Genomic DNA, 20,451 nt, shown 5'->3' with positions numbered 1-20,451 from the left:
AGTCAAATAAAGATCTTTGAGTCGTAGTTTCAGACTCGCGCGCCTACGCAAAGCTAGACAGCAACAAACACACAAAAAAAAAAAGTTATTGAGGTACGAGAACTGACATATTATTGGCAGTGCAAAGACTGGGTGAATCCGGGGTACTTTCCAACCCTTCACTCTAATAGGCCAGATAGGATTTTCTTTCACAAACAAGCAAGCTGTAGGCATGGATTTAGAAAAGAGGTAGTTTGGGGGAAAGCTGAATAAAATATGATAAAAAGAGAAGCAATAGACAGGCAGTGGAAATGTCCCTTGGCAGCAGACAAAAAGGTCCGGATACAAATGTGTTGCAGACTTTCGGATTCACTACTAAATGTACAGGTGAAGCGCGAAGGATGCAGAAAATACTCTACAAAATATGGTGGATGATATAGAGACAAATCAATATCTCTATATTTTTGGAGTGTCCCTGTAATGACAATCAAGTGAGATTATGTCGATCAACAGAAATGTGTTAAGGATTACATGGATTATGTCCACACTTGTACCCTCATCAACATTGTAACTAAACTAGGACTAAACTAAATAAGCCAGGACCAGAACAGGACTGGAAGAGGACCAAAAACAGGTAGTCATCAGGACTAATTTAGGCTTTGTTCACACACATTCACCACATCAAAACTGGGACCAGGACTAAACCTGAAACTAAATTTGGACAAGATCAGAACTAAACAAAAACTGGATTGGAACTAAAATGGTCTTAATTTAAGATCAGATAACGAATAGCGCGTGAAAGCAAATTTAGACTCAAACCAGAGCAGATCTTTGTCCACTTATCACAACCAGCAACATTTTCTTCTCCACCAATCATATTTCAAGCTTTTCCTACCTCTATGCGTGCCTTGTTTCAACGAAAACGTGTACATTTCACAACACATTTAGAGAACATTTTCCATTCTACTTAATCACAGTGCGTACATTTCCCCACGTCATGCTGTCCCAGTCTTTGCATAGAGGTTACAATCCGGCTATCTCCTGATCAGCAATTGGTCAATCCATGTTTTAATAGGTTCAGAGGGCCGGGCGGATTAATTACACCCAGAGGTGACTGCCGCATACTAATATTGATTTTGATGAACGATTGTGATTTGGGCTATTGCTGAGGTGGGCAGAGAAACACAACACGAGGCCAAAGGAAGAATACAAATTGTCAGTGTTATCAAAACTGACTGGTGCGATTGGACCGATGTCAGCATGTTATTGGGCAGCGTAAGGCGTCCAGCTTCCTCAATTAAAAGATGACTGCCACTCAAAGTCATTGTCAGTATTAGCAAATGTTGTGATAATTCATCAAATGGTGTGACTTCATTGTGTAGGTAGAAAAAAGGTTCTCCCATCTTATGTATTTTGGGGGGGAAATTGAATCTATTTAATCTTTCTGGAAAGTATTGCGATTGTTGTCATATGTTTAAAAAGCCAGTCTGGAGTTTACTTTTTAAAAAGCTAAAATACAGGCACAGCATTTTTTTGTTTAATCAAAGACATTGTATTATCTAAAGAATGGCATCCTTTGCTATTTGATAATTGTGCCAAGTGAAATTGTGATTTTGATTATATTGAAAAACATTGTGCTGATCTAATTGTAACTCATAATTAAATTTTTATACTTCAATTATCCTTCTTCAATTTTACAGAGCCTTTGCACGTTGGGGAAGAAAAACAAAAGTTGTTTATTTTCCGAAATAGTTCTGTTCAGACAGAAAGTCACGCATACTAATGTCAAAATGATTTGGTTAATTGGTAGCTATGAATATTCAGATCACACTATAATCCTAAAAAACTAAAGAATAATCTTAATCAAAATAAAGTCATTTCTATTCCATCTACACCTACATATTAGTATTTTATATCTCTTTTCACCCAACCGTTTATTTCACAAATGTTACTTTCATTCAAAAAGTATGATTTCATAAAGCTGATCACATACTAGAGGAGTGGTCAAATAAGCAGTTTACTGTTGTTTGGTCATGATGCCAACAATCAGTTTATTCTCACTATAAGTGTGTAACACTGGTATTTTATATCATGACTTTCCTCATCAAATGTGAAATTCTATTGTAGTAAAATGTTTTGAATTGAATTGCTACCATGCCATGCGCACCACAGTCTCAGTGTATTCACATGCAGTACTAGACATGTATGTATTTACACGTTTTTCATTAGATGCCCTTCCAGACAGTACCCATTTTGACAAAGTGCCCTGCCGTTTTAGGGGAATCATCTTAAAAATTGATCAAGCATTTGCTTAACATTGAAATATCAGCTTTTGTATGGTTGTTATATAGTCCAGTGCTTTGCATCGTTACTGCAAGAGTAGAATTGTTGTGGCAGAAAGATTTGGAAGGGGATTTGCCTTGATCCCCAGCTGTAGTTTGGGACCAATGGTAGCACTTTAGTGGTGTGGTAATCCCACAAAGTGTTGCTGAAATAGATACAAAGCCTGTGTTTGTGCTAATCCAAACAGGCTGGAGTTTTGCTGCTGGTTTATGGATGGTTAAAGCTGCAGTCGTCCAAAAGCCCTTTTATTACTGTCCTTCACACACAATACTGACATGCTAAGTTTTGTTTTTACTGAAAAAAAAGAAGAAAAGACTTTAGTTTCAATGTTTGAATGAACAGATCATGTGTGAACTTTGTAAAGAACGTGAAGAACTTTCATTCAAAGGTGCATTATTATTATAATTATTTTTTTATTATTGATTTAAAGGTGCAAAATGCATGTTTTCTGGTGGGAGGGTTCAAGATGGAAATATCATGTTTTTATTTTTAAGTTATTTTTAAGTCTTAATACCCAAGGGCACTTCACAAAACAACTTTAACATTACTATAAAATATTAGACAAAGTAAAGGCTAATCTAAAAAGATGTGTTTTAAGGTGGGGCTTTAAATAAAACAAAACAAAAAACATTTTATTATGTGTTTGGGCTCAAAAATACTGTGAGTGATCTCGCCTCTCCACAGATCTGTAGTCTTATAATATAAGACTACAGCTCACGTACGTAACTTTCCACATTAGGTTTATGAGCTCTAAAAAGACTACTTGACATAAAAGTGAACAGTCTGGTCCAGAAATACAGAACTTTGCATGCTGGGGCTTTCAGAGATAAGGAAGAAGGCGATCTGTGATTTGTGAAAAGAAAAGAGGGCAAGTTTGAGGAGGTGTGTGGAAGTTTGTGTTTTGTCTGTATAGGTACATTCTATCTTGGATATCAGTGAAGTTTATTGCACCAAACTTGCCGATAAATCAATATGTGTAAGTGCCCAGTTTAGTGACTCACCTAAAGTACAAAATTGATTTGTTTTCTATCAACAAAATCAGAAACCAATTGAAGTGATCTATGGCAGACGGATCGCTTTTGCCTGGCATTTGATCTTGGAAATCGTCCTGGGACTTCTGAACTGTATGCATTGCTATTGATTACACAGTGACAAGCTGCAGTGGCTCCTAAAATAGATAGTTATGACTTTGCGATGGCCCCAGTGGAAAGGACAGAGGCTGGAGTGGTCTGGACACACCATTGATTAAGTTTAAAGGTGACCGCGATGTTCTATTGATCTCCACTAGTGGGACAGGTGCGCAAACGAGGCACAAAGTAAAAGTACTATGTCTCACAGAAGAGATGTTACAACGTGGATGGACAGCAAGTAAATACAATAATGAATCAAAATTACTTTCTGAGACAATGTATTTTGTCAACACATCTTGAAGTATCTTTCTATACTAAATATATTCTAAACAACAATATAGAAACACATTGCATGCATACATTAAAGTTATTTATTCAAAAGTATAGTGCTCAGATCTTGTAAAAATGTCCATTGGTACAAAGAAAAAGCCACAATAAATATGGACCCCCATTAATTATTGTTCCATCTGTCATTTACTCAACGGTAAGTCAATATAGTAATTGCCGTGACAGGCGTAAAAGTGACATCAATATGTGTGATTGGCACCAGTGGGAGCAGTTATATATATATATTATATATATATATATATATATATATATATATATATATATATATATAATATATATATATATATATATATTATATATATATATATATATATATATATATATATATATATATATATATATATAATATATATAACTATATATATATATATATATATATATATATATAATATATATATATAATATATATATATAACTATATATATATATATATATATATATATATATAAGTAAATATGTAGTAAGCAAGTAATATGTTAAGGTTAATTCCGCATTTGACCCATTGTTCGATGCCACTGAGCCAACTGTCAGAAGTACTTAACTGGAGGAAGAATAGATACACTTTTGTGTGTTTTAGGTTGATGGGAGAACTAGAACCCTCAAGAAAAATCAAACAATATACGAGAAAAACATGAAAACGTCCTCACAGATATGCCCAAAACTGCCCAAGAGTCGCCCCTGTAACCTCTTTGCTGTGAGGAAAGAGTGCTAGTCACTCAGACACCGTGTCTTTGTCCTTACAAGTGCAAGACAGTTGCAGTAGTTGCAGTAGTTGTTTAAACCCATTGCAGCAAATTTTACACTTTCATTTGTATCCTTGAAAGCACATTACAAAATTACATTATAAAAAACTGAGAAGGCTACTTCTTTTTGAGCAGTGTTATGGCGCTATTAGGGCTGCACGATGTTCAATGTTCATAAGATAAGATAAGATAATCCTTTATTGTCCCACATGGGGAAATTTCATTGGTGCAACGCAGGTAGATACAGAGGTAGATACAGAAGAACAGATCACTTATAGGAAGTCTGAAAAACACTTTCAGTAGAAGATCTCCTATAAATAAATAAAAACTCTCATAGACAAATAAATAAATAAATACATAAATACCATTGCATGTGATCACGACAGTAATTGCACATGAATATGTGTCACGACAGCACATAGGTTGCACATGAATTTCACATGAATTCCAACAGCAATTGCACATATGACAGAATTGCACATCAGTATTAGGTTAGGTCAGTATTGCGAGCGTTCAGTACTAACAGTTTTTGTTATAAAGTCTGACAGCAGCAGGAAGGAAAGACCTACGGAACCTTTCCTTTGCACATCGAGGGTGGATCAGTCTCTCACTGAAGCTGCTCTCCAGAGCGGAGAGAGTGTCCTGCAGGGGGTGACACCTGCAGGACATGTGCATCAAGTGAACAATGCACTGTACTCTGGGCTGTTTTAAACCAGCTTTGTGTCTGTGTAGAACTTATTTGCTAAGTGCTATGCAAAATAATACAGGCAAAAGGAGGGATACAATTAATGACGGCGCAGGTGGCAATTTCCAGAATGAGGCAAAAAGGCTACAACGATTTCTCTATAAAAAAGACTGAACATTTAGTTCTCAAAATTGCACTTTTGATTTGATTGCAACATATTGTGCAGTCCTAGATGCCATAGAAATAGCTTCACTTGAAATTTAAGATAAATTGCATCTTTCAAATGACCAAATCACAAGGATTGTCAAAACCTCTGTCTGTTTTGGCTCAGACATGGAAGAGGATCAAACCAGGAGCTTCGGGATGATTTGAGATGGCGGCCTTTCCTCCTCGCTCTGTTTTGGAAGCAAGAGATAAACTCTGATAATTGTGTGATGATTAGCCAGCGCAGCACATTAACTGGCGATACACGCAGTCGAGGTTAGCCACCCGGATATAGATTTATCCAGCTCATCTCTTACCTCTCTGCCAAATAAAGGCTGCCTATTAAAGCGAATATTGAGTGCTGCACGGATGGTTTTAACAGAAATATTGACACCAATCCCAACTTTCCCTTCTTTACCAAAAGACAATTATACAGGTCGATTATTGAAGAGGCTAATGTGGCTAACGGTTAGCCCAAATCCGCTTATGTCGAGTATGACCAAATAGCCCATTGATTGTTTTCTCTTTGGCAGTGCACCTATACAGCCATTACCATAACAGTGATTTGGTTTAAGCTAATCCGCTCGCATATGCCATGTCCCAGTTATAAATTGTCATATTAAGTCTATAATTACGAGATATGGGGTGGTCATTTCACACTACAAACGCCTGGCAAAGTGGAGGGATTAATGTGTTGATGCTGCAGGGAAATTGGAAATAAAACAATAATAAAACACTCGTCACATTATTCTCAGAGACACACAGCACCTTAAAGACATATTCTAATTTTAAGCACAAGACAAGATTATGTTGCTCATCACAACAAAGCTGCAGAGAAAACAAGGGCATCAGCACAGCTCCAGAAAGTAAAGGAAACCAAGTAAGGCCTATCAGGATCCTTATTTTTTTTGTAATTATATTTTTCTTATTTACAAAGTATTTTACAAGCATATGACCTATTGGCAACTGACCTTACCTAAAGAAATTATGTGCTATTAAAGAAGTGTTATAGCTTATACATTTGTCCAATTATTCTTTTTTTGTTATTGATTTGAGTGACATTACAGCATAACTTTGATTTGGGAGGTAATATTTGGAACCAATGTGTTAGTTTTCATACATCATAATAGTGAACTGCTCTCCCTGATGCTGTGTATCAAACTTGAAAGTATGATGACCTCATTTGTATTATTTTTATTATTTTAGATGTATCTATAGTCCAATATTCCTGTTGATCTGTGTCCCCTAAATGTTTGGCTCCAAGTGGTTGCCAAGCAACTAGTGAGGCCTCTAGGACATTTGTGCCCAAAGCCGTACAATGTGGCATTGCAGCACTCATCAAATTATAAATGGGTGTTTTTGGACAAATTACACAAGCAAGATATTAGGTGCTAATTATTATCAAGATGCTGTTTTGCAGATTGTTACATACTATTTTTTTTTTACAGTCACTTTTTTAGTTTCTCACAAAAACAGCTGAAACTGATTTGGCCTGGGTCACAGTTTTTAATGACATTTTGTTTGTACCCAACACTGGATGAGAAGAACAAAATCACGACAGGCTGCAGCCTTGTCTTACCGAAAAATATTTGCATCAAAGAGTTGTACCACTGTGACATTTGTGCTATGTACATCACTGATTACTCTTTGCTTCATCTTTATCTTTGCTCAGAAACAAACAGTGGCCAGCAGAGCTTCAGAAGATACAGCCACACCACGGTTTACCCTGCTGTGTGGAGCCCTGTGGAGCTGTGCACCATTCGATAAGACAGCATGAAGCACAAATCAATATGGATTAAAACTCTGTTAGGCGCTATCTAGCGACTTGTCCTCTGTGCTCAGGAACACGTGTGCATTTATTAAGCCTGGATGTACATTTATTTCTTTTTAAACAGAAGCGAGAGTGGGAGAGAGCAGTGTGGGAGGTGAAAAACCACAGACCATGGCGCTATTGTTAGGGGTAAGTTTTAAAACAACGCCTGTGCCACGCCTCTCAGGCCCACAGAGGAGGGTCTCTCCAGCTGCTCAGTGAGTTGATGTGAGGGGGGCCCATCCACGTGCCACACCTCAGCCGCACTGAGCATGCTCAGACAGACAGAGTGACAGGCTGGCGCTGGGCCCTCACCCCAGTGGCAGTGAGTTTCCCGCTGAGCACCACGGGCCACCAGAGATTATCCTCGCACTAGCCGACAGTCACAGAATGTTAATCCTTCTCCATCTCGTCTACTGTACTGTTAAACCAGGATATTCTCTCCTTTGCTCCTCCTCTTCCTTGGCTCTCTCCCTCTGTTGAATTCGCTGCTGGAAATCCGCAAAAATCTTTTCCCTAAACTCCTGTGTCCTCTCAGTGTGATGGTTTTAACTCCATCCTCTCCTCACTGCTCTCACTTGATCCCTGTCCTCTTTCTACAGCTGCCAGGCCTCTTCACGGCGCCTGATCTGATCCTCCCCGGTCCAGGCCGATACAGCGCCGCATTGATCTGCTCATCCCAAAGAAAACAAAACCAGCTTTGCTCTTCATCACTGACGAGGAGGACGAGGCAGCAGCAATACGGCAGAGCAGGGACAGACTGAGTGGGGCACGCGGGCTAACAACACTTTTTAATTGTGAGAGGGAGATTTTCAAAAACACCAAAATCTCCACTGGGATCATTAACTACATGGTCGGCTCAGTTCTCTTTGTGATTATTCCGATTCTCATTTATTTTTATCTGAGCCACAGATCAACGGAGTCACAAATGTTGGAAGAGTTTCTTCTAAAAAGAGTACAAAAACAATGTTGGCACCCGTTCTGGTCTCAGATGGCTTTCTAGTAAAAATGTTGTAAAATTTCAGCAAAGTCGGTTGGATGATGCTTTGAAAACACAAAGATATCAAGAGAAATACATTGCTTTGACATTTAACCACTACACCCCTACACAATTTTTCTTTGCACTCTCTCTTTTATTTTTTAAACTGTTTTGTGATTTCTGTAATTTCTTTGTGATTTTAATGCTTTTTTCCTGTTGTGTGAAGCACTTTGAATTGCATTGTGTATGAAATGTGTAAACTTGCCTTGCCTTTCACCACCAACAAGCACAGATACTATACTGTATAAAATGGTCTTACATTTCTCGTGTTTGTACATTTATATTTTTTAGATATATAACATCAAAACGTCTGACATAAATGGACTTTGAATTGAGTTATTGTGATTGATCAAGCTGTTTGTTTTTCTTTGTCATTAGAATTTCAATTTCATCAGATTTACTACATTTAAACTGCATAAAGTAATAGCATATCATCGGATACAAATAGGTAGCGGACTTTCCCTGAAAGAAAAGTTACTTAGTGCGTCTTTTAATGAAAGAGGCCACATCTGAAACATATACAGATCAGAGGACCAGAGGAAAGCTAACACCAACAAACAGGAAGCTGAAGGTGTCTCAATTGAAGAAAATGTTAACTTTAACTCGAAATGGTGATCCAAGCCTTGGAGATGTGTGTACCAATGTGCCAAAACTAATAACACCTGCGCCAATTATTTCAAAAAGCAAGTTTTGTATTTCGGGATATTTCAATGTGGAACAATCTGACAACCTTTTGGTAAAGTGTTACTTTTGGCAGCTACTTTGCCAAACCAATTTCCCTCACTTTTCCTGATTAAGTGCCATCTCAGGTTTGTGCCTAGCATTAAAACATAATTATATTATAATTTGTGCATGTTAGACTTTTGAGCCCTTTATTTCAGCATGGGTGAGGTAGAAATCTTGTGGTGTCAGCTACTAGGAAATTGAATAGGGGAAAAAGACTTAAACCAAAATGAAACACGGCTTTGATTATGAGAAAAGTAATTTTTAGAACAAATTGGGGTGATCTGAATCTTTTGATCAAACCATTTTTCTTGCCTTTTCTGTAACTTCTCTATATGTTTAACCCTCAGGACTATTCAGCTGCTTTAGTAAGTGTTTATGTTGCATTTATACTGTATGTTCCTAGACTACTTTTAAATCAATCAATGCGCAACTCAATATCAAATGTACAGTAAACAGTATGTCATAGACAAACGTATATTCATAGCTTTAGATTTTTCAGTTTCCAGAATCAAATTGCCCGATCAATTGGACCGTGCAGATAGGACAGTATATTTTCATGATATGGTCCTTGACAGAAAGTAAGGAGATTAGGCCAAGAGGGAAATGGCTGTCAGTAAATACCACATGTGGAAATGCCGTTTCATAAAAATGTTTTAATTTCATCTCTACAACTTAACAGCAACTTGTACTGACATATGGTGCTCTTCAGGGGTCCACACACATTTTGATCACGACTTTACCCACAGTTTTACCTAATAAAATCCCACACGTATAATTGGGCTTCACAGAACACTTCAATAATTACAATGCAAACATGAACGCGTCATATTAATACAGCTTCTTACCTTGTAGCAGTGACTTCCTTGTGTCTATGGAGGTGTTGATGTTTTTGCTTGAATTGTACCACAGTATGGCCTTAAATGTATCTATCTCTATGGAGACAAGAGGGTGATACGACCAGGCCAAGTTACAGGTCCTTTTGGAGAGGCAAGCCCACTCACAGTAGGAAGGTTTTTTAAAGGCAATAAAAACATATGTAATTGAAGATAAATGTAATGACTACTTTGAAACATTTTAAGTTACATTACATTTAAGTAGATTCTAGGTCTATTTTTGAATAAATTGTGGGAAAAATAAAGGTACCAAGAAGAGATTGACAGCCCAAAAAGTTATCTGTAGCTCAATTTAGTTTTTTTTTTTTAATAAACTGTCAGTGCAGGGGTGAAATAAGTTGGAATTTGACACTAAAATAAGACTTAAGACCTGAAATGTTTAAACTTAACCTGCATTGCACAAAACCTGTGAGTCTCACATCATTTCTGCATACACATATGTGCACATAACCTTCCTCTGCTCCAGTCACCCTCGCACTACATCCGCTAATCAAAACAGTGTGACCAATAACACTGACTAATTCACACTTACAAACAAACATCCTCCAAGTCATGAGTAAATATACGACCTCGACTTTGGAGTAAGAACGAGACTTAATGGAACAAGTCTTATGGGAAATTCACCCCGGATCAAATGCAGAGAGATTAACCATTTGGTGTGAAAATGAATAGGACATAATGAAAACCGATGGGAAGTAGCAAAAAAGATGTATGCACAAAAACTAGTGAATGGCAAGACCAGTGATTTTTGATTTGACACACGATACGTATCACAAGATTGATTCAATACCGATACCAAGGAGCTTAATTTATTAAAATGTGTTGAAACTTGACATTGACCTTAAATGATTCATAATATTAATCAATATTTTTTACTCCTATGCAGTTAGAACCAATCAAAAAAGTACAATGTGCAGGGGAACTAAAATATAAGTGTATTTTGTAATTTTAAATATTAATGTTATACCATCAATATTTTAACTATGTATTTATTAACCCTTAATTTAACCAGGCAAAACATTAAAAACACATTCTTACTTATGATGTGGGCCTGGGCATATTTGTGTATTGTGTACTCGTTTAAACCATCACTAAAAATAAAATCACAATTAATTTTTTTTTTGCAATAATATTGATAACACGTTTACAGATTTTGTTTACCGGTAATTTAAGGCATTACTCCTTCACTCTCTACATTCAACTATAGCCACAGCTGCCCTGAAAACACAGAAAAAATGATAGCTATACAACCCGATACAGAGCTATACAACCCCTGCAACTTCCACGAATCACACACTGCATTTGTATATAGGCAACACTGCACAAATTATACAATACAAAGGAAAGAAAGGACATTTTAAACACAGTTGGAGCTTTGTTATAAACCGCGTGGAAGAATCAATACAAAAACACGTTCACAGCCACATCTAAGCAGCTACAGACCTAACAAGCTACGGCACATGGAACTTACTGATCACATAGTCTCCAAACGGGTCCTCCTCCTCTTCCAGATATGCTTTGGGTGAACGAATGATAGGAAGACAAAAAAGAGATATGAACAATCATTTTTAAACACTTGAAAGTGAAAGTAAATACATTTATGGAAGGGTAAAAAAACAACAACAGATGAATAATACAATACAATGATGACATCATTCAAAAAAATGTGCACTTTAAAACTGGAGTGGTGTAAATCACGCACTGTAATGTTGTGTTTCTTAAAGCTTTATACATGTTATATGTGAGAACAGTTTTAAATTTGAATACCAAATATATCAGTTTTAGTAATGGGTTGTGCTTTGATTTTTAATTATAGTGGTAGCAGTAGTAGTAGTAGTAGTAGTAGTAGTAGTAGTAGTAGTAGTAGTAGTAGTAGTAGTAGTAGTAGTAGTAGCAGCAGTAGTAGTAGTTGCAGTAGTAGTAGTAGTAGTAGCAGTAGCAGTAGCAGAGGTAGTAGTAGTAGTAGTAGCAGTAGCAGTGGTAGTAGTAGTAGTAGTAGTAGTAGTAGTAGTAGTAGTAGTAGTAGTAGTAGTAGTAGTAGTAGTAGTAGTAGTAGTAGTAGTAGTAGTAGTAGCAGTAGTAGTAGTAGTAGTAGTAGTAGTAGTAGTAGTAGTAGTAGTAGCAGTGGTGGTAGTAGTAGTAGTAGTAGCAGTAGCAGTGGCAGTAGTAGTAGTAGTAGTAGTAGTAGTAGTAGTAGTAGTAGTAGTAGTAGTAGTAGTAGTAGCAGTAGCAGTAGCAGTGGTAGTAGTAGTAGTAGTAGTAGCAGTGGTAGTAGTAGTAGTAGTAGCAGTAGCAGCAGTAGTAGTAGCAGTAGTAGCAGTAGCAGTGGTGGTAGTAGTAGTAGTAGTAGTAGCAGTAGTAGTAGTAGTAGTAGTAGTAGTAGTAGTAGTAGCAGTAGTAGCAGTAGCAGTGGTGGTAGTAGTAGTAGTAGTAGTAGTAGTAGTAGTAGTAGTAGTAGCAGTAGCAGTGGTAGTAGTAGTAGTAGTAGTAGTAGCAGTAGTAGTAGTAGTAGTAGTAGTAGTAGTAGTAGTAGCAGTAGTAGCAGTAGCAGTGGTGGTAGTAGTAGTAGTAGCAGTAGTAGTAGCAGTAGTAGTAGTAGTAGTAGTAGTAGTAGTAGTAGTAGTAGCAGTAGCAGTGGTAGTAGTAGTAGTAGTAGTAGTAGTAGTAGTAGTAGCAGTAGCAGTAGCAGTAGCAGTAGTAGTAGTAGTAGTAGTAGTAGTAGTAGTAGTAGTAGTAGTAGTAGCAGTAGCAGTGGTAGTAGTAGTAGTAGTTAGTAGTAGTAGTAGTAGTAGTAGTAGCAGTAGCAGTGGTAGTAGTAGTAGTAGTAGTAGTAGTAGTAGTAGTAGTAGTAGTAGTAGTAGCAGTAGCAGTGGTAGTAGTAGTAGTAGTTAGTAGTAGTAGTAGTAGTAGTAGTAGTAGTAGTAGTAGTAGTAGTAGTAGTAGTAGTAGCAGTAGCAGTGGTAGTAGTAGTAGTAGTTAGTAGTAGTAGTAGTAGTAGTAGTAGTAGTAGTAGTAGTTTGGGTCAATGAATGATAGGAAGATATAAAGTGACATGAACAACCATAATTTAAAAATGTGTGTAAGACGTCATAGTAGTTAGAAGCATTGACAATGATCGCAATATAATGTTTTATCCACAGCATTTATAAATCATATTTTGCCTTCCTTCAGTGGTGCAAATTGTCACATGCAGATTCAAATACAGAAATAGCTGCTATCACTTCAGCTTTGAGTCTTCCAGCCACATTATGAAGCCAGGCTCTGATTATCAAACTATAAAAAGTAGTTTTTAGTTTTTTTCACGCCGTGGAAAATATGATCAGTCATAATTAGACGGAGAAATCTCATTTTGCTCTGGCGCTCCTTCCCCCCCTCCCCCCTCTCTCTCTATCCCTTTTATTTCCTGGCAGGTATGAAGATGGCATGAGAGGCCATTACGGCTCACTAAAACTCCCCATTAGAGCCGGAGACCAGTTTCCAATCACATTCAGTCGCTCTTTTGACTCTCTTTTACCAGAATATAATACTGTCACACTGGTAAGGGCTGGTCTGAGTAAGCACACAATGGGATCTTTGTGAATAGGCATTTTGATTAAATTCTTTACACAAATATCACCTCATCACTCATTTGTCTTTATTCATTGCGGTCTCACATTTTTCATAATTTCCGTTATTATGTGTGTGGTCACCTACTTTACCAGCCACATATGTTCAGGTTTTTTTTCTACAAGTGTAACTTTCAATTCACCTGCAGATCCGTGCTAGTCTAGTATAAAACAGTTCATATGCAGAATTCCTAGCAAAAAATGTTGATTGAGGGGAGATGGAAAACAGGGCTGGATGGATTTGTATATTGTATTTCTCCCTAACAATATTCAGATGATTTTTTAACAATGAGCCTGCAAGTATCACACAACACTTGAATGGACCATAACAACCACAAAAGGCTCGGCATTTACTTTATACCCTAGTTTGGGAGATTGCACTAGACGTTTCTGCCTCAATGTCAATTTTTAATGGTTTTAATTATAGAAGATACACGCCTATTCTAATTTTGTGTGTTGTTGGAAATGAATAATGATACAATGAATTGGTTCTATTTCTTGTAAGGCGCTGGAAAACAGTGGTTCCCAAGCTTTTTTCTTGCAAGGAGCGGGGCTAAACTTTTCTTAGGGGGAGGAAAGGGGTGGAGAAAGTAACCACAGCAGAACATGCATACATATAACCCCTATCCAGTGTTGAATTGTGGTCTTATTGCATATTGTGTTTAAAAAGTTAATTTAAACAAAAAAGGAAATGGCAGTAGACAATAAACACATTTTAAAAGACTATATTTTCCTCTGGGGCCCAGTATTGGATGGCTTGTAGCCTGGTTTGGGCTCCGGCCTTGTGGTTGGGGACTGGGCTAGAATACAAAGAATTGAAGGTTTGTCCTTCTTTGAAACACAAGCACGGTGTTTGACGCATGAGCACGATGTTTTAAACACGCGCACAATGTTTGACGCATACATCTTTAATGATTATGACTGTGAGTCATAGAAACATAACTGTAGATGCATCTGTATTTCAGATCAGCTCTTTAAGGCAAGTTCTGGAACCAGACCCGTGCACGCTCTTATACTTATACTCACACAGACCCGTGCACGCTCTTATACTTATACTCACACAGACCCGTGCACGCTCTTATACTTATACTCACACAGACCCGTGCACGCTCTTATACTTATACTCACACAGACCCGTGCACGCTCTTATACTTATACTCACACAGACCCGTGCACGCTCTTATACTTATACTCACACAGACCCGTGCACGCTCTTATACTTATACTCACACAGACCCGTGCACGCTCTTATACTTATACTCACACAGACCCGTGCACGCTCTTATACTTATACTCACACAGACCCGTGCACGCTCTTATACTTATACTCACACAGACCCGTGCACGCTCTTATACTTATACTCACACAGACCCATGCACGCTCTTATACTTATACTCACACAGACCCGTGCACGCTCTTATACTTATACTCACACAGACCCATGCACGCTCTTATACTTATACTCACACAGACCCGTGCACGCTCTTATACTTATACTCACACAGACCCGTGCACGCTCTTATACTTATACTCACACAGACCCGTGCACGCTCTTATACTTATACTCACACAGACCCGTGCACGCTCTTATACTTATACTCACACAGACCCGTGCACGCTCTTATACTTATACTCACACAGACCCGTGCACGCTCTTATACTTATACTCACACAGACCCATGCACGCTCTTATACTTATACTCACACAGACCCGTGCACGCTCTTATACTTATACTCACACAGACCCGTGCACGCTCTTATACTTATACTCACACAGACCCATGCACGCTCTTATACTTATACTCACACAGACCCGTGCACGCTCTTATACTTATACTCACACAGACCCGTGCACGCTCTTATACTTATACTCACACAGACCCGTGCACGCTCTTATACTTATACTCACACAGACCCATGCACGCTCTTATACTTATACTCACACAGACCCGTGCACGCTCTTATACTTATACTCACACAGACCCATGCACGCTCTTATACTTATACTCACACAGACCCATGCACGCTCTTATACTTATACTCACACAGACCCGTGCACGCTCTTATACTTATACTCACACAGACCCGTGCACGCTCTTATACTTATACTCACACAGACCCGTGCACGCTCTTATACTTATACTCACACAGACCCATGCACGCTCTTATACTTATACTCACACAGACCCGTGCACGCTCTTATACTTATACTCACACAGACCCATGCACGCTCTTATACTTATACTCACACAGACCCGTGCACGCTCTTATACTTATACTCACACAGACCCGTGCACGCTGTCACACAGCACCGTGGTGTGTTCGATAGAGCGAGCTGTCAGGGTCGCTCTCTCACACCATTCATCACAAGCTACTAATTCTGTTAGACCATTGTGGAGGCTTTTGCACCCCATGTCGTTGTGTGAAAACTCAATCAGAGCCTAATGCCCTCAGCCTCTCACACCACTCTGAGGTCTACACATGCTCTGACCGGTCGGGACAGCGGTGGGCCGATCAGACCCACCAGTCCCAGCCTGTAAGGACTGGCTCAATTTGATTGACAGGAGCAAGTTACTGTGCGGGAGTTGGAAGAAGAAAACAGTGGATTATTTTGAGATACAGGTCAAGAAACAGATGAAAAAAACCACAAACAAGATAAACAATAATCTAATTAAAAGCATTAAGTACATTCTAAATTTGATGATGTTCTTAATTGTAATTTCAAACCTTGTTTGATCCGATCTTTGAAGTATGGGAAATATGGGGAAGAACAGACAGCCTTACGGAACAACCAGAAAATTACTTCAAACACATCTACAAAATTTAAACTTTTGGTAAATTATTTCATTCACCAATCCAATCTAAAAAACATTTAATTTGATTGGCACAGCCAAGTTACTAATGTTAATGAAGACAAACAACAGTAAGAAGAACATTTATAATCAACATGTGACATACAATTAAGCTTTTCAGATATGTATGGGGCACAAACTGGAACAACAAAAATATAATTGACTTAATTCACTTTGATTACATGACAATATTTTCTACTTTAAATTTACTGTGTGGTAAGTTTTCAGCAAAGGGCTTCAAACTTGACTGATTTGGCTTTGATTTGTGGTGCATTTTGTGTTGCACTCTGCCACCTGTGCTCGAAGATTTGATTAGTTAATCAGAAATTCTGGGCCCATCTTGGATTTTATAAAGCATAATTACAACAAGAAAAACACAAACGTTTTAGTGCAGATGTTTTAAGTTGTCTCAAATTGGTAAAGACAATTTTCTAATTCTATATATCATACTATGTGAGAAAAACATTTCACTCAAGTACCACCTAAAGTTTTAATCGTATATGTATAAATAGAAGGAACTTCACTTATATTACTACATTTGGCTTGAAACATAATCACCAAAATCAGGATTAAACAAATGTTAATAAAATAATTAACTGGGACTTAATATGATTTAGTTATGGTTAAAAAACAAACCAAGCCATCTAAACCAGCAACCCGGAACAAACATGTTAATGAATGCAAACTATCTCACTCATCAATAAAACCCTGAGTCCAAAGCAAAAACAAACAAAACCCAATGGAAATTAGAATCAAATGTACTCAAGGACCCCAAAATACCTCCTTGAAACCCCCAGTACTTGCACCGCTGCTTGAGAACCACCTTTAATAATAACAATAATCCCAAAAAAAATTTAAAAAGGCCGAAACCGGGTGATTGAACACAGTGAGATGGGGGCAGGGAAAGGCAGAAAGGCCAGACTAAATTTAGCTGCACCTTTTCCTTCCCTAATTACGAGATTAATATATCCTGTCACATATGTCACAATACGAGCCTATGATTTATTATCCAGTGGAGCAGATGGAGAGATTGAGGGAGGAGAAGGAGAAGGGTGAAGCTTGGTGTCTGAGGGGCTCATCAGCATGCAAGTCTGATTGGAGCTGCCCCGTGCTGAGAGCAGAGTGGTCAGTGGATGTCTGTGTTTGTAAAGTTGACTCGCCGGGGTAAAGTCAGGATTTATTGACCGGAAAGAACAAGGAGGTTGTTTCCTTGTTTAATGTAATGGAGACTGATGTTATAAACTGAGAAACACACATTTATTAAGTTGGGAATTATTGTGCGCTGTTGCATTTATGTTGAATAAACTCATACTTATCGGAATAATATTGTTTTTAAGTTAACATGTTTGGCTAACCTACATTTTTTGGGTGCGTCTTTGTTTGGTTTGTACGACATAGAAGCAAAGGCAGGATTTATTTACTGATGAAGAAGAATAGCTGGCCCTAGCTCTTTTGGTGCCCTAGCCCAGATTTGTAATTGCGCCCCCTGCCCTCCTGACCATTGTTGCATTAGTCCTTTAATTGATGGTCCATGAAAATAATTCTGTATTGAAAGCAGGGGATGATTTTTAACAAAACAGATTCTGCATTTAGGGATATTTCAGATTAACAAAACAAAATTTTACATTTCTGTCATTATGATATGATTATGTGGATTACTCCAGGCAAAGGAATGACATCTACATCTACAAAAGTAGGTGGTAGAACCTCCACAACTCATATAATACCCCTTTAAAAATACATTATGATTGCAGGCTACATCTCTCCACGATTCTAATGGGGCCATTGTTTATTACTGTAAGAATACTTGTGGCACAGTTGGCGTATACACATGCTGCTGATCACTCGTGTCAAATCCTGTGTCAATGGTTCTCAGTGGAGCGTTTGTCAGGACAAGTGGCCTCATGTTTTATGTGGCTTCTAGAATAATTAAACAGAAATGTAATGGTCATTTCCGCTGTTAAATCTACACACACACTAGTTTATCAGCTGTCTATGCTTGTAACATAATGAGAAAAGATCCGAAATAAAGACCGGCTAAATGTTTATGGGCTGGAGACCGTATTTACAATCTTCCAAACAGTTTTGAGTATGCTGTTAATGATCAGGAGCACCCTTAGCTTTGGCCTATACTGTTGATGCTCTGCAGGGTTGCTAGGCAGTAACAACATGTATTTTTGTTTTGTTTTTAATCAGTGATCACGGTCGAGCTTTTTGGCAGTGGTTAAGCATTCGCCCGTTCAATGATCCATGTCCTGCCTGGTTCATATCTAGGCATCTTGAAAATGCTAAGCAGGGTGGGGCTTGGTTAATATTGAGTGGGAGATCGCTGAGAATACTAATTGCCAAATAGAGGAGCATCAGTGACTCTAGTGCAGACGGTTTGAATCAGAACCCAGCAAAGTCTAGTTTTGTTACTCTTTCTAGTTCTATATTTTAATTGCCTTTGTTACTCCAATGATTGCGGTACAGTTTTCCACTACTTGCCTGGATTCAAATATGGCCCATGGGACAAAAATAATTGCCCACCCCTACTCCAGCGCAAACTGCCATTGTGTCCTTTTCACAATGATCTGTGTTCTTTTTTCCCCCTTTTTTTGCACATAAGCTGCCATTTTAATTTATAAAAAATGACCATGCATTTTTCTGATTGGTTAATCCACCACGCCCATTTGAAATGAGAGAGATAGACAGAGCAAAACGTCTCTGTAAAGTATTATCAAAGCATGCGGCATTGTCTGCGACCTCAGATTAGCTGTGGCTACATAGATCACCATCACCAAGAGTGCAGTAAAGGAATAATGCACGCCACAGTGACTTTGAGCTCCTGAAAAGTACCATATACCACTATATATAATGCATTAGTATTTTTACATCCTTATAGTAAGTAGACAGTCTCTGACCTGTACTCAAATTGGGTTTCAAGTAAGAGCATTTTCAACATTGTAATTTTTGCATCTTACATATGCGAGAAATCTATGAGCGAAGTTTCACAATGATATCTCTCTGCAGCACAGCCGCCCTGAAGACACACATGTACCAGTGGACCACTCGGATCAGGGCCATAAAGCCGCGCCATGGCTGCAGGTCTAAATCAATGTCACAGTTGGGCTCTTATTTCATCTAATGCATGTGTTAATCATTGTGCCTCCTGATCAATGCACTTTGGATGCAGTGATCAGGCAAGCGCCGGGGGATTTTACAAGTACTCCTGTGTTCTCCTGCTTGTGTTTCCAGACGGACGTTTTACGAGGCGGCGCGTGGTGCGACCGTAAATCTCCTCCTCCACTTTGCCAAAATGGAAATCTCCCCAGAGCTGCTTTCTCTCCATGCCCCACTTTTGTTTGTCTCACAGTTTGTTCCTTAGCAAACTCCATGTGTATTAGGGGATGAATGTTCTAGTCCTTTTATTTTAATGGTGTCTGGAAGGGGCAATAAAAGCCAAGTGTCTTTATTCAATACTCAATAATAACGCGGCACAATGAGAAACTAAAATCCCTGAGTTGCATTTACACCAGTCATTTAACAGGCTTGACATACTTTACGGTAATTGCAATTGTTGAGTAAATGAATAAACAGAATTTCATTTCGTTGGAAATGTTTGTTTAAACATTTGGCAGCCGGTGGCAAGTATGTCATTGTGGATCACAACTATTTTCAAAATGTTCTGCAAATAATATATCACATTCCAAATGTAATTCATTGAAGGTTACCTAATAATGAATGTGAATGTGAAAAAATGACTAATTCAAAATAAATTCAAAAATCCAAAACATTTTCAATGACCTTATTCCAAGTTTGACTCTGAGAGTTTGACTCTAATGGCCCACCATTATATTAAATACATGTTATTAAAACCTGTGTAGATTTTAATACAAACCAAATGCTGTGAGATGAAATGAGTTGCTCTGCCCCTCTACAAACACCTGCATCTGAATCAATGAATCTAACGGCACATACAGGTAATGTACTGTACCTGGTTTGTATGTGGTGCTAATTGTGTTCAGACTAGCAAAGTCACCAGACACTTTGAATGACGACTGCAATCAATTCAAAGGATCACACTCCTTAATTGGTTATTTACTTTGTTGTA

General features: G+C 38.2%; 1 protein-coding gene across 13 annotated transcripts in view; it reads right to left on the bottom strand.

Annotated features, from left to right (window-relative positions):
• The window catches only part of tenm2a (teneurin transmembrane protein 2a), a 308,508-nt gene that overhangs the window by 242,432 nt on the left and 45,625 nt on the right, over positions 1–20,451 (bottom strand). For 8 of the 13 annotated variants that reach the window (XM_072439821.1, XM_072439824.1, XM_072439822.1 and 5 more), the window contains one exon: positions 11,372–11,416. The exons of the other annotated variants lie outside the window; for them this stretch is intronic. In XM_072439821.1, coding sequence (XP_072295922.1) covers positions 11,372–11,416 — 45 coding nt within the window. The remainder of the gene's footprint in view (positions 1–11,371; positions 11,417–20,451) is intronic. 13 annotated transcript variants of the gene reach the window in all.

Source organism: Eucyclogobius newberryi, unplaced genomic scaffold (genome assembly GCF_026437365.1).
Source record: "Eucyclogobius newberryi isolate DKJ021-1_F unplaced genomic scaffold, fEucNew1.0.hap1 SCAF_11, whole genome shotgun sequence".
Lineage (NCBI taxonomy): Eukaryota > Metazoa > Chordata > Actinopteri > Gobiiformes > Gobiidae > Eucyclogobius > Eucyclogobius newberryi.
The sequence above is the reverse complement of the archived record's forward strand: the minus strand, read 5'-3'. Positions and strand labels throughout refer to the sequence as shown.